The following is a 22,411-nucleotide window of genomic DNA, read 5'->3' as shown; positions in this document are numbered from 1 at the left end:
CGGGAAAAGAGATGTATCAGATGGAGGTTTGGCAGGAAGTGAAGGGTTTCACAGCTGTTGATAGGGTGAGGAAAGGAGCAGAAAGAGGTGAGATGGACAAGAGACACAAAGCAATATTGTGAGACATGCAGAAAAAAAAACTGAATTAAAATGATGCTCTTTTGGCTAAGATAGAGAAAGACAGCGAGCGGAAAGGTAATTGGTAACTGTGAAAGTGAGATAATGCTCTGAAATGACAACTGGCAATTGCTTCAGTGCAACAGAGGATGTGTCAACCCGCTGCATATCTGGTGTGAAAGCCTCAGCTAATCAAGAAGATCCTACACACAGCATGAATTAAGCTCTCTGACCATTTCGGTGTTGACATTTTGCCTGTTGACTGAATCTATCCCTTAAAGATCACGATAATTCGCACAGCTTGCACTCACACACTTCCAAACACAAATATACAATGTTCCACAAAGGCGCTTGAGCATGCATCCACCCCCATCTCCACACAAAGTCGCACAGTCCCTGACAGGTGTGAAAGACAGCTCTCCACATATAATAGCCCCCACAGGCATCTATACTTCACCTGGCATGTCGCAGTGATGCTCACTTCCTTTTCATACTTTCTCTATCTTTGCCACCATGCCAGCATCTGTGGTATCCAACACCTCGAACGAGCGGGCAACAACCTCACCTTGTTTGATTCGCTTTACTTCTGCGTGGTCACCTTCTCCACGGTGGGCTTTGGAGATGTCACCCCCCAGATCTGGCCCTCACAGCTCCTGGTGGTCATCATGATCTTTGTGGCACTCATCGTGCTTCCCATCCAGGTGAGAAACAATGGTGATAACCTTTGATTGTGTGGCACATTTTGAAATACAAGTAGATAACAAAGAGGATGTAAATATGAACGAATGCAATGCAGTGTAACAAACACAATCACCACATAACAGAAAGCTTTGAAAGTGATTTTTTTTAAAGTAATCCAAAAGCCCTTGAAGGTAAAAACCCCATTTCACTCGTCTTATGTTTTATTTTCAGTTTAACTTTGGGAGCAGCCAACAGGGCTCAGCCAGGCTGTAGATAGAAAATTCTCAGTAGCACTATAGGTGCAGAAGTGATCAATAAAATCTTAAGATTACACCTAAAACGGGGTTTGCAACCCATAAAGACAATTCATTTTCCTTGGTAAGCTCATTACAGTAAAGTTCTCTCCGTTAAGACTTATAATAATTCTTATATATCCCCCCTCACTCAATAATGTGATGACTCATTGCATCCTACGTAGATTTACAACACTATTTTTACTCAGAGAACAGTGAGAGTGTCTTCCTTACTCGCTCAATTCCCCAAATCCCTCTTCTGTCATTTAGCTGTTCCACAAAGGGACCTCATGACAGAGAACTAGAGGAAGCATGTACACACACACAACACTATTTGTACAGGTAATGATAAAAACACTGTGACAAATATATCAGCAGCACTGTATCCCAATGGTTGTTCCTATTTGTGTATTCGTGAGGTAGCTGCGGTACCTGTGTGTCTCCCAAAAGATGTGAAAGTGCTAATAGGAGGAATTTCCTCTGTGTGTGTACTATACCTGCAGAGGGGGGCCTCTCTGGGCAGGAAATCACGCACATAATCCTCATGAAGACTCACAAATGATTTGGTTTACTGACATTCTTGTTTTGTTGTAAATTGGATTTTTTTTTTTTTTTTTTTGGTTAAACAGGTTAGACACGTACTGTACAGTAGGTGTAGGACTGCATCCTATGCTGATCAACTGGCTATTGAACACATTCTAACTGTTATATTTTTCATCATGGCGTGACTGGTTTGTAGGAAATATCGTCACAAAAACAACAGATGTGAGAATAAAGATACTTTTGCTGAACTTGCATGAGCCGACTCATAAAGAAATGGCGATCCGCGCATCATCAGCATGGATGCAATGTCATCCTCCCTACTCCCTCTCCCCATCTTTCATCCATAAATACCCCTTGACATTTAGAAAGTGCCCACCCTTAGCCCTAACCCCCCACCCTGTGTGTCTGTCTATCTGACTCTGAGTCCTGCCATGACCTGAGCCCTGCCATGACCACGGTCTCCAGGCTGCACAGGGGAGCCACAGAGCACATCAGGATTCAGCTACTGTCTTTTTTGTATTGCTACCTCTATTGGTTTTCCTGCACCTGTTCACGACACAGTACCTTTTATGTAATTTATAATATAATTTTTTACATTTATAAATCAGTTTCACTAGTTTGGAGACTGAAATAGATGCTCCCACAATCAAGAACTGGCTATACACAAATGATGGCTGAATAAACCACTTTTGTCATATGGATGCATGTGGCCCAATGATGTTTTCCATCTTTAAAGAGCTGACATTATCTCAGCACAAAATCAATCAGATTTATCTGTGGCAAAATGATTACTTACCCAGAGTAAAACAGCGCACAAATGAACTGTGTTTATTGAATAATGTTGACATGGCTGAGGTGCATGTTCAGAAACATTATCAGCCCTTCATCGCGACTGTTGCTTGTCTAGAGCTGAGGAACTCCATTACATCTGGCAGAGGGGTTCAATACATCAACTCATCACCTGTTTAGTATCGACTTCACGTCCATTAAATCAAGAAGAATCTCGGAAACAAATTCAACAGAAATGAGCGAAATTTGTGTGTTATGACCGACAAAAGTCTCAACGCCACTTTGTATTAAAAGGATAGTTTGGATTTTTGTGGAGTTGTTCTTCCTGCTTACACAGGGTGAGACAAAGTTGAGACAAAGTGATGGTTCTTGCTGAACCAGCCAAAACCCCTAAAGGAAAACAGAAATAGACAAAATGAAGATAAATTTGTGCCTTCAGTGTTAATGAGGTGACAGGTGTACAAAGGGCAGCAAATACAACAAAATTTGTGCTAAAAAATCAGTAAACAAATATAAATTGTCCTTTGAATTCTGTGACTCTTTGTTGCATCTCTTCATCTATAAAATGACGACACTTCCCACCATCCATCAATTCATGTGGTCCTCTCAAACACATTAAAAAATCAGTGCAATTTGCTCAGGCCTACTGTTATTTCCATTAATGTCTGCTATCATGTTCCATTACACCACCGTCCTGAACCAAATTTCCATTTATTTTAATTCCCCGATAACACTTTCCCTAATCAAATGGAAACACTATACAGTACAAGGTATTCATTTTCTTTTCTTATACCACTTAGCTCCTCCCTGTAGTTCAGCTAACTCAATCCAGTTTCCATCTGTTGAATGTGATTGATGTCGTCCTGAATGCAGTTTGAGCAGCTGGCCTTTCTGTGGATGGAGCGTCAGAAGTCCGGGGGGAACTACAGCCGCTACAGGGCGCAGACGGAGAAACACGTGGTGCTGTGTGTCAGCTGTCTTAAGATCGACCTCCTCATGGACTTCCTCAACGAGTTCTTCGCTCACCCCCGACTGCAGGTCTCTCCAAATGGTTTTAAGTAGGACAAGAGACTGGTCTTGTGTTTGTGTGTGCTTGTTGTCTGTAATCCTCCCCAGGAGCCTGAGCAGCTGAGGTTAATGCAGAGGATTAATTCAGCAATAGCATGGATCAAACTGCTGTCTCATTCACGTGGGAGCAGATGTGTATGTTTGCTTGAGGGCCCATCCATGTGTGCATGTCTCATTGTTCATTAATACTATGTGTGGAAATCATTTTGATTGGGTCTCACTAGTTCAAGGGGATAGTGTCTAAGGTGAGGGTGTAGGGCCTCAGGGAGAGTTAGGTTTAGGTAATATTTAAAGTTAAGCAACCCAATGATGAAACCTTTTAGATAAGTGGTGAAACATCTTCAATGCTACACTAGGAGTCTAGTTCCCTTTGATGTACCATTTCCCTTTTAATATTTTGTTCATTTAGATTCTCTCTACTCAATTATGTATAGCCCAGGTCTTGTAAAGAAGTCACATGGACAAAAAATACTCAGCAGGTGATTGCATGAACCATCCGTTGATCATCATCTATCACCATCTTATCTTACGAGGCAGCTGGACTCGCAAGATCACGAGATCACACAAGAATCCTGATAGGATGCTGCTGATTGGTCCGAACCACCGGTGGCTTGGACACAAGCACATCATTTGAAACCTGACAAGATGGATTCCCGTGTGATCTTATGATGTTATGATCTTGCGAATCCAGCTGCCTCACAAAGTAATCAGTCCCTGCCATCATGATGAAACTACATTTTGCTGGGACTGGGACCTGTATTTATAATAATTATAATAATAATAATAATAATCCTAAATTAAGTGCACTTTCTTGATTTGTCTGTCTTCATCACTGGATGGAGTTTGCTCAGTGGTATGGATCTTTGGTCACATGATAGCAGGAGGAAGAAACCCTGTCTCTATCCAGGGGTTTAGGGGTTACAAACTTTTTTTTTCAACATTATCTTTATTGGTTTTACAACATAACAACCCTTGAGCTGAATAATGCAACAATGTACAAAGATATAATCACTTAAATGTCAGATCAGCCTGCTCCTCCCTCCCTCCCTCCCACCACCACCCACCTCTTTCCCCCCATGACCCACCTCCCATTACCCACACACACCCATCCCATCCACCCACCCCTTCAGCTTCAACCACTAATTTCTTCAGAATATGTACATATTCAAAGATAAGGGAATAAATAAGACTATTAAAAAAAAACATAAAACAGTATAGTTGCAGAGAGGGAATAGATAACAGCCTTTGTGTAGCCTAGTTGATGGAGTGGAATAAAAAGAAAAACATGTCTGACTGACACATGGTAATTGGATTCAATACTTATTGAATATAAAAAGAGTTCTATGTTAAGGACTCTAGAAATGTTAGTAAACCACTCCAAATCTTTTTAAACTCTCCAAGACTGTCCCTTCTAGTTATACATTATCTTTTCATTTGGTAGACATGATGCTAATTCATTAGTCCATCTAGCAGACGTAGGTGGATGATCATCTTTCCATTGCATGGCTTTACATTTGTTGGCTGTGATTAGGGCAATTCTAATAAATTTGAGTTTATTTTTATTGACTTTTAATCACAGATGTGTCAGTCAGTAGGGTTATTCTTGGTTCTGTGGGGGTGGTTATTCCTGTGATGTCATTAAGCACATTGATTATAGAGGTATAATATGAATTTAGACATGGGCAGGCCCAGAACAGTGTTCCTATTCCAGTTCACATCTTGGGCAGAACTGGGAACATTGAGGTTTTATTCTGTGCAGCCTGTCAGGGGTGTATGAGATTATAGTATGTAATTTTATGTCTGGTGTTAAAAGAGAAATATTGACTATCAATATACTGCGTTTACCATTCCACTCCTTCAAAATTACACTCAAGGTCTTCTTCCTATTTGCGTTTCACTCCCACCATTTCCCACCCTATGATTTGAGAAATTCTAGTGTAGGAATAAGATAAAAACCCTCTTACTCCCTGTGTGTAACGCACAGGTTTGTCTAGAGGCAACTCTTCTAATGATTATAGAGAGGAGAGCTCTTCTGAGTCTGAAGGATTTTTGATACCTTTTGTAAACCATATTTTTTTGATCTCATCTCAGGGACTTGTATGAAAGAGGGATTTGTCATAAATTAACCAAACACAACTTGTTTTCTTCCAAGCTTGTTACCAAATCTTATATGTATGGACAGTGAATGGGTTTGTTGATGTAATTGGGAGAGAATTTAAAGAGTTTATACATGGTACTGATTCAAATTTCAACTTATTTAGGTGATGCTGTTCAGGGGTTACAAACTTCCTTTTATCATGAATGAACTTTTATGCTCAGTTAAGTAGTATTTTTAGTCAAGCTGTCATGTGAAAGTGAAAAATCTTTTGTATTCAAGTTTCAAATGCAAGGAAAGACCTAATTTCTTTAAAAAAAAGAAGAAGAAGAAGAAGAATTAAAATAATATCAAACAAATGTCAATATTCTCCACTAACCCTGTCTGCATATCAAGTGACCCTATATAAGGTCCCAACCTCAAGCTTAAGAACCCTAGATTTCAAAATGTTGCTGTAGGAGACTTCTTGCTGATTTCTTGTTTGTGGTTAAGCCCACTTCAGCCATAATACAAATTGTGTGTGTTTTTGTGTGTGTGTGTGTGTGTGTGTAGGACTACTATGTGGTGATCTTGTGCCCAGCAGAGATGGATGTCCAGGTTAGGAGAGTCCTTCATGTTCCTTTGTGGGCCCAGAGAGTCATCTACCTACAGGGGTCTGCCCTCAAAGACCAAGACCTGATGAGGGCCAAGTGAGTGGCTGTGACCAACAATAACAACAACATTTAAAAAAAAAAAGATTTTATAGATGTATTATTCTATTTTATTGATCTGTGTGTCTATCTCTACATATCCAGTAGAACCACTTAATGAGCCCAGAACAGACTTGAGTTCAGACACCTTGAAATGAGAGGCCTCACATGTAGAAGCTGGAGTTCATAATTAATACCTAAGGCACCTAAGGGCTGGAAATACTAGCTGTAATTACAGTTTGAGTCTTATTGCTTATTGTTTACGCCCTGGCTTCTAATAATATAACCATAGCACCTTAGGCTGGCTTTGTCACAATGAAAGAAAAGGAACGAAAGCCTGTTTGTTTGTCTCCTTGCCTCCTACTATCTCATCCATAAATGGCGTGGGCTTGAAAGACACATTGGTTCGTTTGTTGTTCTATTGTCCTGCTTTTTTTTTCTCTTTTGTCCTCTCCCTCAATAACATGACAACACCCTCCTTCCTGTGTCTTTTCTCTTTATCGCTTCCCCTGGTTCTCCCTCTCTCTCACTCCCATGGTCACATGTTCTACTAACTGCCTGCAGGATGGACGATGCTGAGGCCTGCTTTATCCTCAGTAACCGGTTTGAAGTGGACCGCATTGCCGCCGTACGTTCCTCGCTGCTTCCCTGTATCCCAATGACTCCTCATATTACAAAACATCCATATTAAGCCTTCTTGCCCGATAATAAGTCTTTAATTTTTGTTTTTCTAAAAATAAATGCATGAAAAAGTATTGTAATTGGTATATCTAAAAGGGCTGAGTCAAGAGCGAGTCAACAAGTCCAGTTGCTCTTGACTCAGCCCTTTTGGATGTGGAGTGACCTGCTTTTTTTCAGAGCGTCGCTTCATAAAAATGTTTAAAAGCAGCTTTGGAAAAGTGGATTTAGCACCTTCTCTGGCTCAGTTTTTGTGCTTGTTGTTTTATGGTTGGTCATTTTTATGTTTTTCCTCAATAAAGGAAAGCCTCTGTTTCCTGACAATAAAGGAAACAGAGGCTTGACACAAAAAAATAAACCATACACAAGCACATGTGAAAAACAAAGGAAATCACTGAACTTTATAGGTGAGGAGTAACAGTGCTATGATAGTGAGTTGATATTTACTGACAGCACATGACATCTTTGACTTGTCATATCAGTAAACCAGAACTAAATTGAACTCATGTCAGTCAAAAATGATGAGAACTGAATTAAATGTATAAAATGACTTGTATTATGTAGTTTTATGTGTTGGAGAACCAGCAAACCAACTTTATATGATAAAATATGGAACTGACTTCATGGAAAATGCCTTCACTCCACCAAATCACCTGCATTGCAGGTGCGGTAGAATAGTGAGCTAACCAAGTTTGACCTAGAAAACTGAGATTTTTAGACTAGAAATAAGCCAGCTTTTTTATGTTTGACTATCTGGGGCCCAGTTTTACTCACTTCACTCTCCAGGGCCTCCCTTGTGTTTTTGTGCAGCCTTGAACACTTTTCTGCTGTCAGATTCACATTACTGTGAGTCTGAGATGTTGTGGGGACTATTCAATTGCTCTGTGCAGTCAGTGGTTTATGAGGATTATTAGAGAAAAACTCCAATCTGATGCTGCTAATAATAGGTTTCTACCTCTCTTTCTCTCCTTGTCGTACTTTCCCTCTCTCCTTTGTTTTTACTCCATCAATTTCACTCCCTATCTCCGTGTCCAATTTTCTCAGGATCATCAGACCATCCTCCGAGCCTGGGCGGTAAAAGACTTTGCTCCAAATTGCCCCCTGTATGTCCAGATTCTCAAGCCAGAGAACAAGTTCCACGTCAAATTTGCAGGTGGGCAGGGTGTGTGAAATCAAACTGACTGCCCGTCACTTGAGATGTCAGATAAAGCTGAATGTGTGTCTTGTTTGGATGCAACAACTGTTATTTGATCACATCAGGGTGCAGGAAATAATAGGATAACAACTACTGAAAAATATATCTTCCTGGCCCAATTTGGAGGTGATTTTACAACAGTTTGTGACTGGAGTTGTGCAGTCATCAGTCATAATATATACAGCGTTGTAAGAGATGGGTACTTTGGTGAGCATTTTATTGTGCTGTTGCAAGGTTTCCATTGTGTTGATATGGTAACTGACATGGGATGACATTGGAACTGAACTGTCCTGTCTGCGCTATATTTCCAATGTATGTCATCAGCTGTCGTGTTCATTTTCTACCTCAGCTTGTCAGCCTAATTTGTGAGATTTTTCTATCAGCATGCCTGTGCAGCAGCAGAGCTCTCCATCCCTCCAGCTCTTAAAACAGTGCTGGACAGATTGTCTCAGCTTGGCTGTAAGTCTGCTGAGGGTTTCTGTGAGTTTTTACATTGCCTTTTAAAGAGTGTCTCTTCTCCTGCTCAACAGGAGATGGCAGTCAATCATCTGCGAGTGAGGGAGAGCAAAAGACGAGGAAGCAAACTCTCTCTCTCTCTCTCTCTCTCTCTCTCTCTCTCTCTCATCCTGTCCTCTCTCTCACACATCTCTCTGCCTACAGCCCTGGAGAACGTCAAACTCATTTCTAGCTTTCCGCCCTCATCCCAGCTGTCTCTATCAATGATTAACGTTTTACTTTTCTACGCTGGCGAAGAAAATCCCCTTCTTTTGAAGAGTTCAGCTGTTGCGTTAACCTGGCAGACGAGCTTTCCCCACAGGCAATCCTCCTTTGGCCCTGCGGTGCTGTTTAAACAACTCACTCCCACAGCCAGACTGACGCCTTTGTTATTAATGGGACAGGGATACAAAGATAAATTGTACTCATCCACAGTCACACCCTTTCTGAAGTATATGATTATCAGTTAGCTTTGTGGGGGGGTGAAATTCCTGCTCTTGTGCTGGGATATACTACTGTAACAATATAAACTGTAACAATTATGTAAATTGCTTTATGTCATCTTACATTGACATCGTGTGTTTAGATATTCTTCTCATTCATTTTGAAATACTAATTTGGCATTGGATATTGTTTTTGAAGTATCCTGTAGCCATGCCCTTGTTCGAACAACAGCACTGCTGCCAATAATGTAATGACATAATCAGCTGAGTTCAATGTCCCTCTAATCCTGAAGTCATCAGGATTCATCAGTAGACTCGGGGAGCAAATTAGCACGCAGTCACATGAGCATTACTGTAAGTGCAGATGCCATGTTTTGACACCACTTGGAATCTACTCACTAAGTGCTAGTGTGGGAGGCATTAATGAGCAAGAGATACAAGCTTTAATTTGATCCACAGGAATAGCTTAATAACAGCTCAGTGTTCATCAGAAGACATCTGTCATTATGATGCTGCAGCAGGGCAGGAAACCCTGAAGTGTCTTAGTAACCAAACTGAAATGGGTACAGAGTGTCAATTGATTATCTCCCAAGTTTATGTTTTGATCGACAATAGCCAGTCACCCTCCTGAGCAGCTCACTCATATATAAAATAACAGCTTACTGATTTAATTAGCTCAACTGGTGGACCTGTGGGCAGGATGTAATTGCACTGTTGCCTGGGGTGCAAATAACCCCATCTGCACACACACAGGATTGCACCTTTAAAACCTCTGTGACGGAAAACAATAGACAGCCTGGAGTGATGGGGACAAAAACCCAGACCCTCTAAGCAAGGAGACAGAAAGAGAGTAAGAGAGAGAGAGTGCGTGTGTGTGTGTGTGCACACAGTGTGTCGAGGTCAGTAATTGGTTTCTCTCCTTGGTCTGAGTCCAGGCACCTGAAGGATAGACGATAGGATGGAGGGCAGCGGTGTGTTGTAAGCAGAGAAGAAGATGGGAAGTGAAGGGATCACAGTGGTGGAGAGAGGTGCTAGTAGGACATTCGATATTGGATATTGGGGGGAAAAAAGAGTCAAAAAAGGAAAAAAAGACTTGATGCGTGACTACTGTGTCTGTGTTAGTGTGTTGGAGAGCGAGACAGACAGAGAAAGAGGAATGTGTGTGTAACAATAATGAATGCTGTTGCTCCATAGATACCACCTCAATGTTTTTGTCTTTTTCCTCTGCAGGCTTCAGTTGCCCATTCCTTTATGAAGGCATCCGCTTTGAAAGAAACTCACAGACTGAATAGGAAGAGGCTAGCGTGTGTGTTTGTGTGTGAGCCGCATTATGATGTACTGTTCTTAGCCAAAAGAACATTGGTTCTTCAAAAGAAGATCCACAATCAGCAGTTTTAATTGTCTCGTCTCTCACCTCCTCAGCTTCAGGCACACACACGCCTGACTTATTTATTAAAAGCTGCATTTACATCTCAGCTGGTCTCCTATTACTAAGACAGGCAGTTGATTGAGACTGATACTTCGTGTCAGGCATTGTTTGTCACCAATTATTTCTAAATACAGAGCATGCATTGTGCTTTTAGGGTCTAGCTCAACATTGTTGGTAAACAAGGAAGCACTAATACACCTGTGTACTCATCACTGAAGATAATGCAATCAAGAATTACACAGTAGGGGAAATTAATGCTCCCTGGGTCTGATTCACTCATTGGCTTACTACAAACATTAATCGCTCTATTGGTTTTTCTGTTCAAAGGGAAGGCTTTGTGGCAACAGGTAAACGGGAGGACTGCCTACTGTGTTTGTTCAGTTTGGTTGGCTCACATGCAGGGCTGTGTTAAGTGTTGGATGATGTCAGTGAAAGTCAAAAGGAAAGTCAAAGGCTAGGTCTTCCCATAAGAACAAAAAACTGGCAGTGGGCCACAGCCGTGACATAAAATTGATCCCATCGGAGTTAACAGATGATATGTCTAAGTGGAGGCAAGAGGATGATGGAAGATTTTTGACACAGCTGTCTGTCTGACTCACTTGTGTTAGACTATCATCAAGTGACATTTAGACGTTTTCCAACATGAAATAGTAACAGATTTGATTGCATGTGTGCTTGTGTTTTTCCAGTGGTAAGCATAGAGCCATATTAACACAGTTTAATAAGTGATATGCATAATATATTATGTGTTTTTATTAGAGCTACAGAGTACACCGTTAAACTGTTTTCATTGGGAATATTTCTTCATTAGAAAGTAGTTCCACATTATCCTGAGTAACTGGTGTATTGTTTACATAGTTGATCATCAGCAAATCAAATTACAACAATTTTGATAATTACTGCTGTATACTGAGTAAAAATGCCAAACATGTGCCTCTCAAATGCGTTACATTTACATTTGTTGGTCAAACAAAAAGAGTAATTTGAAAATATCACCTTGAACACTGGGACTACATGATGGGAATTCTTCACAATTTCTTGACCTTTTAGAGAGTGAATGTTTGATCAAACATAAAGTAACCTCACTGAGAACTACAAATAAAATTCTCTTGCACTGGGGTAGTAGCATACACCTCAGATATTTACATCTCCAAACCTCAACAGATAAAACTGCTCTCTGCATGGCTAAATATCAGTGGGGATAAGAGGGATCATTTGTGATTTTTGCTTGGTGGCAATATCAGACTGTCTGTCACCAATTTGGTCAGGACTGAAATATCTCCATAACTAATGGATGGATTTCCATAAAATCTTGTACAGACATTCATGATTCATGGTCACAAGAGGATGAATCCTACTGACTTTAGTGAACCCCTGACTTTTTCTCTAGTGCCACCATGAGGTTGACATTTGTTCAGAGTGAATTATCTTGACAACCATTTGATGGATTTCCATGAAATTTAAAGCAGACATTTCAGTTCCCTAGAGGATATATGCCAGTGAATGTTCCTCTGACACCACCAGCAAGTCAAAGTTTTCACTAATGGTATGAAATATCTCAATATCTACTAGATGGATGGCACAAAATTTGGGTCAAACATTCATGGCTCCCAGATATTCCCTGATATTCCCAGTATTCTAATCACTTTGGTGATCTTCTGACTTTTCCTCTAGCGTCCCCAAGAGGTTGACTTTTTTCTTTATTGAACTATCTCAAAAACTATGTGGTAATTGCTGTGAAACTTGGTGCACATATTTGTGGTCTCCAGAGGATGAATTGTAATAACGTTGATCTCCTGAATTTTCATGTAGTACCATTATCTGGTCAAAGTATAATTTTGGCCAATACTTTGGTTTTTGACCAAATGCCTGCAAAACTAATGACATTCCCATCAGCCTTAGCTGTGTTTAGTGTAAATTAGCAAATGTTTGCATGCTAAGAAACTAAACCAACAGGGTGACACATGGTAAACGTTATACCTGCTAAACATGAACATGCTCGCATTATCATTGTGAGCATGTTAGCATACATGATCTGAACATTTATCTCAAGAATAGCTGCAGCTAGCATGGCTGTAAGGCTCTTAGTCTTGGTTTTGGTCTGGTTCAATTGACCCTTTATGGGATTTAATTCATCTTATTGATGTTGGTTACATCTGGATTGATAAAGTGACATATCATGAGATGAAACCATCAACTTTCTCTGTCACTCACCCACACATTCACCCACACAAACCAAGGCCAGGAGATTCTTTTCCAAAAGCACTTTGTATTCACTGCAGTGTTTGGTTCTGAGTTGAAAGTTTCATGGAATACAGTCTTTGTGTTTTGCCAAGGCATGTGTGACCTTGTCACCTTGTCTTTCTTGTTTCCTTTGTCTGCAGATCATGTGGTGTGTGAGGAAGAGTTTAAGTACGCCATGCTGGCTTTGAACTGTGTGTGCCCTGGTACCTCAACACTCATCACTCTATTGATCCACTCCTCCAGAGGACAGTGAGTTCTCTCACTTTATTTCTCTATATCCCTCTTTCTGTTTAATTGTTCACAGTGCAGACTGACATTCTTGGCAGTCAAATATACAGTAGGTATGGTAAATACTCTCTCGGAGGCTAACATACAGACGGCGAAGGCTAGAAGCAAGCTACATCCTGTCTCCTCACTGTCACTCATCTTTGTTTTTTTTTCAGAACTGCGCCCCAAGAGGCCTTCAAGCAACGTGTAGGAGCCTTTCAGGCCCTTAACAGGCAGGATACGTCTTATCTATATTCACATCGGAGAATTCTGATAACATTTGTGCTCAATATTCAGCTTCCACAGGTTGCTGATTGCACAAAACAGATAAAATAAAGACAGCAACCCAATTTAAGTCAATAATAATAATAATAATTTTCTTTTACTTAAAGTTTGCTTCACTAATCTTTGTATATAAGGGAGTACAATAAACCTATTTTCTTGATCATGGATAAGTGAGAAAAACAAAAATGACGAATTCTTTGATGGTGAAAATTTAATGTATGTAAATAAAATAATTCAACTAGCTTGAGGCTATTGAGTTCAACATTAGAAAGCAGGATGTTTCATAAGTATACATCTATATCTGGACTTGATGCCATTTGTTTATTGGCTGAGACAATGATACATAACTAGATTTTGTCCACCTCCTCCCCTGCCTTGCACTTAGTTCCTGTAAACTGCAAATTTGCCAGAACACTTGTTTATACTTTGTCGCAGGCCACCCACATTCACACTGCCCCTACACCCTTGCTTCCTGTTATCACTTCTTTAGCCTCCATGACTAAAGCCATATCCCCCTGAGAAGACTGTTGTCCACTTAACTGTGTGTACATCTGAGGCCTATTGTTCAGACAGGCTGGCTGTCCTTGACTATATCAGTGTGCTGATTAAAGTATTGACCAGTACCTCTGACAGAGATATAAGATGTTATCTATCCAACCTTGAGTGGAAAATTGTCTGATGTGGCCCTGATGCTGAGCTGGAAGCTTTGTGTTACATGTTTAAAAGGTCAATCTTTCCCCACATGGCCAATCTATCCTCTTTTTGTCTCAGGGAAGGCGGTGCCTGTTCAGCAGACCAATGGCACCGAACCTACCGGCGCTGCTCAGCCAATGAGGTGCATCACATCCGCCTGGAGGAAAGTAAATTCTTCGGGGAATACCAGGGCAAGAGTTTCACCTTTGCCTCCTTTCATGCTCACAAAAAGTAAGTGATACCTTAGAAAAAGCCAAGAAATGAGAACATATCATCAGTCTTTATGGTTTAGAGCTGACCTTGTCTCTGCGGATATAGGTATGGAGTGTGTTTGATCGGAGTACGCAGACTGGACACCACCAACATCCTGCTGAACCCTGGTCCCTGCCACATCATGGGAGCCTCTGACACATGCTTTTACATCAATATCTCCAAAGAGGAGAACTCAGCATTTGTGAGGGGTCAGAGGGAGCCATCATGGGGCGGCATGGGGGGAAATGCCAGGGGAGTCCACCAAACCATCTACCATGGACTCACCCGCCTGCCAGTCCACAGTATCATTGCCAGCATGGGTCAGTCAAATGGACACGACACAAAGACTGCGTAACATTTATACGCTGACCTTCTGTTTCCAGTTTCAGTATTGGTCAAACATGCAAAACTGTCATTAAACTCCATGAGACAGCAGCACAATCAGTGTCAGAATTATGCAGCCTTCATATGTGAGACCTATCTAGGTGGTTAAAAATATTCATGCTTTGCAAAGGAATTAACATGTATCTGATTGTAAGTCACTCTTGATAAGAGCAACTGCCAAATGAGCTGAAATGTCAAATACTGTGGTTTTACTAAAGCACCACCTAGTGGACAACAATGAAACTGTTCAGCTCACTGTTTTGCACTGATCTCACTATAGAATGTATTCTCACAGATCTGTTTAAAGTAAACACCTCACATGTTGTGTTTGAACCTTTAGTTTGACCTCTGGCTTGATCATCACTGAGGCTGTGTGTGTTTGTTTCAGGCACAGTGGCCATCGATCTGCAGGACTCCAGTGACAGCAGCCCAGAAGGCCAGGACCCGGGGAGCACAGGGCTTGGCAGCGGAAGAGGGAGCAGGAGCAGCTCCAGGACAGAGATGGGAGGCGCTAATACTTTGGCCCTACCTGCCATGGGAGAATCTGCCGAGGAGAGGCGGCACAGCATCGCCCCCGTCCTGGAGCTGGTAGATGGCGTCAACCCTACCTTCGACCTGCTGGGAGACCAATCAGAAGATGAGGGAGGAGAGGAGGGCAAGGAGGACAGTGATAAAGATGAGAGCGCCCACTGGTGGGGTCGACATTGCGAGTAAGTGCTGTTGAATTTATGTTCATGTGAATGTTGACATATAAACTTGTTCATGGATAACTGTGAGCTTGTGCTTCAGGTGGGTGAAGGGATACCCGCTGAACTCTCCATACATCGGCAGCTCTCCTGCGTTGTGCCACCTTCTACAAGAAAAGATGCCCTTCTGCTGCCTGCGCATGGACAAGGTATGGGTTTAATTTACTTTGCTGTCTTTTTTATTTCCAAATTCACATTGCCTTCATCCTCCATGGCCTCTCTGCTCCTCTGTTAGGCTTGTCACCATATCCCTTTTGAGGATGCCCGCTCCTACGGCTTCAAAAACAAATTGATCATTGTGTCAGCGGAAAGTGCAGGGAATGGTTTATACAACTTCATTGTGCCTCTACGGGCCTACTACCGACCCAGGAAGGAGCTCAACCCCATCGTGCTGCTGTTGGAGAGCATGTAAGGAGAACATCTTCTTTATTGGACATGATGCTGTGGCTATGCTTGTAAACACGGCTTCAAATTGAAAAGGTCACATGTTAGTGTTCCCCAAAATTGTTGCCGCGAGCATGACAGCTGCACTACAAATCTAGGTGTGCAGGATGGTAAAATGGGTTCCTCTTTAAATAGCCAGTGGAGGAGAAAAACTGAGCTATTTAAGGTCACAGTAAACATGATTTGTGAAATGCTGAATGCTTTCAGGACAATGCACTCTGCAATCCTGTGTCGTGTTTTGTGGCTGGTACACAAGTGCAGTCAGCCAAAAGAGAGTAGAATCCAATAAAAAGGCAATAAAATGCTGAGTCACTCCAGTGTAGTGCTGTTATTTTCAGCTTTCTCTGCAGGCAGTTAGGCTGTGTTGTATTTCTCAGGCTGAGTGAGGGGGGTCTGTCTCTGTAGGGACATTAGCTCTTTATCATAGCATGTATGAATTTCTGCTAGTGGGAATCTCAAGTCTATTTGTATTTGTATTGGTTCAGACCTGAAGCAGACTTCCTGGAGGCAATCTGTTGGTTCCCTATGGTGTTCTACACAGTGGGCTCCATCGACAAGTAAGGCAGACTTCATTATTTATCTTCCTGTTTTTCCTCTTTTCCTATTTCCTTAACCTTTATTCACCTCTCATATGACTTAGTTTGCTCTTTGATTTATTCTTTCTGCCTTTCATCCCTGATTTTATCCTTCTCACCCATCTTTATCTCCATAGTCTGGACAGTTTGCTGCGATGTGGAGTGACTTTCGCCGACACCATGGTTGTGGTTGACAAGGAGAGCTCCATGATTGCAGAGGAGGACTACATGGCTGATGCAAAGACCATCGTCAACGTCCAGACCCTCTTCAGGTCTGCTTTGTTCAAACTTGCTCTGTAATTTCACACTCTAGCTTAGAGTGAGTGTTTTTTGTTCTACCTCTCTTATTCTCTTACTGTCTCTCTGTGTGTTCCTTGTCCCCAGACTGTTCCCTGCTCTTAGTATCATCACTGAGCTCACACACCCAGCCAACATGCGCTTCATGCAATTCAAAGTCAAAGATCACTACTCTCTGGCTCTGTCCAAACTGGAAAAGGTAAAGGCTTCATACCTTCAAACTCCCTCTTTGTTTCTCTTTCATGCTGCACACCAGTCTTTTTCATTATGTCTTTTAAAGACTGGTGTGCAGTTTTAGTATTCTCAGTGGTTTCAGAAATACACTCATTGAAAAACTGCTAATGTTGCCTTTGTTGTAATGATAAGCTGCAGAGGTCGTTTGTCACAGCGACTGTAAAGTTTTTCAATGAACATTTGTATCTGATAATAGCTTTGTGGTTTTTGTGCTTTTGTGTTTTTGTTCACCTCATTGCTACTTGACTTTTTAAATATCCGTTGCTGTTAATGTTGTTCTCTGTATAGCAGCCGGTGATTTCCCCCTTGGGCATAAATGACATTCACCGATGAATCAGTAAATTAGTCACTGCTTGACACACACATCATAAAATGATTTTCAATCGGGACAATGTTACCTCACAGCAGGAAGGACCTTTGGTTGATATCCAACCTTTTCCTTGGGTTTTCATGTGTTTCCTCAGGGTTTTCTTGTCTAGTCCCACATTACAAAAACATGCAAGTCAGATGCAGTGGGAACTGTAAATTGACCAGAATATGCATCAGTTTGAGCATCGACTTTTTTAGGCTTGAGTGTTACATTGCCTTCAGCCAAGTGCATGGTGTGAAAGGCTTGATCCCTGGACTTTGTAAAGAAGTACGCTTTTGATAAAAAAAAATTTTATTTTAAATTTTTCATGGGTCCAAATCAGATGATGATGCTTACAAACTGTCTGGATTTGAAAAACGTACATCACTGCTGTATCATCTCTACTGCTCTATTACATCATCTCACCTCTTCGAGGACCAGTGTAATCAGAAGAATTCTGTGTTTGTGTGTGTGCGTATGCGTGTTATCTGCAGAAGGAAAGGGAGAAGGGGTCCAACTTGGTGTTTATGTTCCGCCTGCCCTTTGCAGCAGGGAAGGTGTTTAGTGTCAGCATGCTGGACACACTCCTCTACCAGGTAGCTGAAACAGACACTGAACAACAAAAATCCTGTTCTTCAATGTGGCAAAATGCCAAATATGATCTTTCTGTTGAATTGTTTGTTTTGATCTCCTGCCAGTCATTTGTGAAGGACTACATGATCTCCATCACCAGGCTGCTGCTGGGTTTAGACTCCATGCCGGGCTCAGGTTTCCTCTGTGCTGTGAGTCGCCAAACACAAACAGCTTGAATTCAACCCGTCAGCTCTGTGAAGTGCCTCAAAGGGTGATTGTTGTGATGTTTGTTTTCTAGATGAGAATCACAGAGGATGACTTGTGGATCCGAACCTACGGCAGGCTCTACCAGAAACTATGCTCCTCCACAGGAGACATTCCCATAGGCATCTACCGAACTGAAGCCCAAAAGCTTCCGGTCTCTGAGGTCAGCCACTACTGTTGTGTTGTTGTTTTGTGAACAAAATGTCACTAGTTAAAGTCATTTGACTCAACAAGGCTCCCACTGTAAAGACATGCTAGCAACCCCTAGAGGCCACAATGTTCATTACATCACACAATACAAAAGAGTTGGAAGAAACAACATACTAATGATTTTGACCTGTTGACCTGTATTGGGAATCAAAATATAAAGATAGGAAAGGCCATGGAGGTCAGTTAATTCCCCAGCATCAATATGCTCATCAAATTTAATTGTTTATGAGATGTAATGCAGAGAGGGGGATTTTTTTAGTCTCTAAGCTCTTTTTAGATATTTTTTATTACTCTCTTAATACTGGTAATATTTATCTGACCAGCTACAATGAAACTACTGCAATATCCAAAATGTGAAGTATGTCTTCACAAGGTTTTATTTAAATAGAGACATCTTCTCAAATTCTAATTGAAGTTATGACCTTGGTGTTTCCCCACAAGCCATGTTTTGCCAGCAAATGGATGCAGAGGTATGAACACAGTCAGATATCAAGATCAGTTCTTAGTTTTGACATTAATACTCATCAAATGAGATAGGAGAGCTGCATAGTCTGAAAGAAATCTACATATTTAACATGGTGCAGGAAGAATTGACAATGTTCCCACTGTGGAACTGACACTAAGTTTTTAAAGAAAAACTTGGCATGGTGGTTATTTTGGGAACTGAAAAGATATTTGAGAATGTTGGACTATTCATTATATGCATATATAGTATATCTCATTCATTATTCATGTCTACCATGATAAGAAAGTATTAATTCCTGGACAGCGCTGATAAAGAACTGATTTAATAAAATCTATGTGATAACAGCTTGACTAAGGAAATCATAAGGAAATCAAAGCTTTGTATATGTGAATGTGTGGTTACGTTTGTGTGTCAGTCCCAGGTATCCATCACAGTGGAAGACTACGAGGACACCAGAGAACCCAGAGAGCCCCTGTTGTCCCGGACTGGCGCTCACCGCAACTCCACCTCCTCTGAGCCCATCTCAACCTCCTCCCACTCCTCGGACCACCCACTGCTCAGGAGGAAGAGCATGCAGTGGGCACGGCGGCTGAGCAGGAAGGGCGGTCGGAGCTCCAGCGGGGCCAAGGGGGCTGCGGGCAGTGCTGCAGAGAGGATCAGCCAGCAGAGACTGACCCTGTTCAGGCGCTCGGAGAGGCAGGAACTCAACGCCCTGGTGCGAACGAGGATGAAACATTTGGGCCTTTCTCCCACTGGATTCAGTAAGTACCTGCTCCTGATTTCAAGTGCAGACCTGTTGTTTACTGTGTATTCCATTTGTGTCCATTTTTATCTAAATGTATCTTCCTGTCTTGTGACTCACTGTAACGTAACCTCTATTCTGTGTGTACGGATGTAGCACAGCCTGCTGTATATCCTGTGCCTATTTTATTTCCTGCCTCACCTCTTTCTTCCTGTGTCAGATGGGATGACAGACCAAGGGAACAGACTATCTTACATCCTCATCAACCCTTCCCCAGACACCAGACTGGAGCTGCACGATGTTGTGTGAGTACACAATGTCAATATAATTGATAACACTCTCAAAATGTGAACACAGCATGAAAGCTACACATATTACAGGGTGCTATTTTCCACCCTGTCTGTGCCCCATCTGCAGGTACCTGATCAGACCAGACCCCCTCTCTCTGGTACCCAATCAAGGTAGCAGCAGGAAGTGCAGCGCCGGGCTCACAGAGAGCCACAGGTTTGATACGCAGGACAGCACCCATCTGTGAGAGAAAAAAAAAAACAAAAAGACAAATATACTGTCAAAACACTGTCAAAACAACAACAACACGCTCAAGAAATCAAGGAATAGTGAGACAGAGAGCGATGCAGCCAGATGGCCCTCGTATTTTCTCAACATTCAGTCTTGGTGAACTCAGTGGTGCCGGAAATGCATGGACCTTTTCTATAACGATGGGAATGTTTTATTTATGCACCTTCCTATTTTCAAAGCAGAGAGCTGGGGACACAGAAGTGCATTTAATGAAAAACTACATGTATTTATATCCGTGTACGTGCATGTTCTGTACTGCATCATGTATGTGCAGTGTGTATGTATGTATGTACTGTATGTGTGTGCAAATGTGCGAATGAATGTGTACGTATGCTTATGGATCAAGAGCAAGACACTGCCAATTTTATCCGGACAGCCAAAGGAATCTGCTGCCAAAAGGGATGTATTTTTGTGTCTTTCTCTGTGTCGTAGGTGTGTTTCGTCACACTTAATGTTGTTTAACGTATTGGAAACTGATACTACAGTGCACACACCCTGTTAATTTTTTTTTTCTTCTTCTTCTTCTTCATAAAGTCTTTTTGAAACTTTTTACCTGTTGCTTACACTCTCAAACGCACACATCCGTTTTACGCTCACCAGCAGCGGAGGAATCCAAAGAGCACCAGTCTGAATAATGGACATAAATAGACAGCGAGCACGCATCATCAGTCCAGGGCATTCAGTCGCACTGCTGTCGTCAGCAGTCGCACTGAAGTATGTTCTTGTCTTCAGCTGTGTGAGTACTCTGGAAACAAACCTGTTCCTGTTTTATTGTTTGCCTTTTTTTCTTAAAGTCCCACTCTCTCTGCTTCTGTCAGTGTGAGCTGTCCCGCCACCAGCTTGCTTTTGCTGACATGCATGTTAGAGATGCAAGGGATGGACAAAATAACAGGAACATGTACCGTAATATAATGCCATCCAGTACGATAGCCCTGCAATAAATACTACTTTTGTGAAGCTTATAATTTAACATTTTTGAGACTGTCAGAGAGCTGTCGGCTCAACTCTGTGTTGAAGCTGTATTATAAGCTTTACAAGTAAATATTTGCTGTATTTATTGCACACTGCAATAAATATCCACTTTAACAAGTAGTTAGTTTGCTAATTTAGAATTAAAATCTGCAATATAATTTGCTTTTCATTCACAAAAAATCTTATTTTTCTGATAACAAGTGAAAAAATCTGCCACTAGGGTGAGATCACCACTTGTTTATCAGCATATTGTATTGTATTTCATAATTTTTCAGCTGTTTAAAGAGACGTGATTGGAATCTTTATATATTACAGTAAATTACTTGTTGGGGTGGACATTTATGCTGTTTACCAAGGATTTGCAAGCCTCTGTGAATCTTTTGTCAGAAATTCTGAATGTGCCATTTCACATAGAAATGGTGTGGCCATGTGGTGGGAATGCAAACTGGCATCCCCGCCAACACCACTGCTGTAGCTGCCATTATAACAGATGAAGATATGTACATATTAAAGTCAGTCAATATAGCTTGTCATTGCTTTATTGCTGGTTTGGTGTCAGTTTGTGCAGCCATGAGCAGAATCTCCTCAGACGATTTCACTCATTAGATGAACAGATTGTCAGATGTAAAATAACTTGGTATTGAGGGAGTCACATTATATGATTTCCAAATGAATCACTTAAAAAACCAGTGTGTACGATTTAGTGGCATCTAGCAGTGAGGTTGCAGATTGCAACCAATTGAATAAGAACCTACAGTAGCTGCAAGAGGGCCTTTTGAAAAACGCAAAAGGCCCTCTCTAGAGCCAGTATTTGGTTTGTCCATTCTGGGCTACTGTAGAAACATGGCAGTGCAACATGGCGCGCTCCAAGGAAGGGGACTTGCATCCTATGTAGATATAAAGGGCTCATTCTAAGCTTACAAAAGCACAACAATTCATATTTTCATGGGATTATACACTAATGAAAACATACATATTATATTCCATTTCTGTCAATAGATCCCACTAAATCTTACACACTAGTCCTTCAATTGTCTGACACAGTATGTCTTTCATGTGGTTTACTGAGCTTACATTCCTGCGATGTTTTAGATTTGATACATTAACACTGTGCATGACATAAAATTGCTCTAATTCATCTACTGTTATGTCCCAAAGCTCACCAAAGACCACTCTATGCTGCTACATGTGTTGCAAAAGTTAATCTAGGCAAACATTACTGATATGAGCAAAGTCTATCATGACTCTTCTTGTGTACACAGTTTTGTGGTGTGTTTTTAGCAACAACTGGTCAACTAACTGGACTTTCCCCTTAAGTCC

At 41.4% G+C, this 22,411-nt stretch overlaps 1 protein-coding gene across 1 annotated transcript in view; it reads left to right on the top strand.

Annotated features, from left to right (window-relative positions):
• LOC122967636 (potassium channel subfamily T member 2) overlaps positions 1-21,807 on the top strand; it is a 39,549-nt gene extending 17,742 nt beyond the window's left edge. Inside the window, exons 10-30 of the mRNA XM_044332385.1 lie at positions 638-818; positions 3,297-3,461; positions 6,139-6,275; positions 6,840-6,903; positions 7,998-8,106; positions 12,900-13,008; positions 13,203-13,259; positions 14,083-14,235; positions 14,323-14,576; positions 15,029-15,350; positions 15,430-15,535; positions 15,622-15,794; positions 16,316-16,387; positions 16,543-16,677; positions 16,790-16,901; positions 17,780-17,881; positions 17,984-18,067; positions 18,157-18,285; positions 19,214-19,559; positions 19,761-19,845; positions 19,958-21,807. Of these exons, the coding sequence (XP_044188320.1) occupies positions 638-818; positions 3,297-3,461; positions 6,139-6,275; positions 6,840-6,903; positions 7,998-8,106; positions 12,900-13,008; positions 13,203-13,259; positions 14,083-14,235; positions 14,323-14,576; positions 15,029-15,350; positions 15,430-15,535; positions 15,622-15,794; positions 16,316-16,387; positions 16,543-16,677; positions 16,790-16,901; positions 17,780-17,881; positions 17,984-18,067; positions 18,157-18,285; positions 19,214-19,559; positions 19,761-19,845; positions 19,958-20,075 (3,013 nt within the window). The 3' untranslated portion in view covers positions 20,076-21,807. The remainder of the gene's footprint in view (positions 1-637; positions 819-3,296; positions 3,462-6,138; positions 6,276-6,839; positions 6,904-7,997; positions 8,107-12,899; positions 13,009-13,202; positions 13,260-14,082; positions 14,236-14,322; positions 14,577-15,028; positions 15,351-15,429; positions 15,536-15,621; positions 15,795-16,315; positions 16,388-16,542; positions 16,678-16,789; positions 16,902-17,779; positions 17,882-17,983; positions 18,068-18,156; positions 18,286-19,213; positions 19,560-19,760; positions 19,846-19,957) is intronic.
• Positions 21,808-22,411: the final 604 nt, after the last annotated feature.

The sequence above is a fragment of the Thunnus albacares genome, chromosome 17 (assembly GCF_914725855.1).
Source record: "Thunnus albacares chromosome 17, fThuAlb1.1, whole genome shotgun sequence".
Taxonomy (NCBI): Eukaryota; Metazoa; Chordata; class Actinopteri; order Scombriformes; family Scombridae; genus Thunnus; species Thunnus albacares.
The sequence above is the reverse complement of the archived record's forward strand: the minus strand, read 5'-3'. Positions and strand labels throughout refer to the sequence as shown.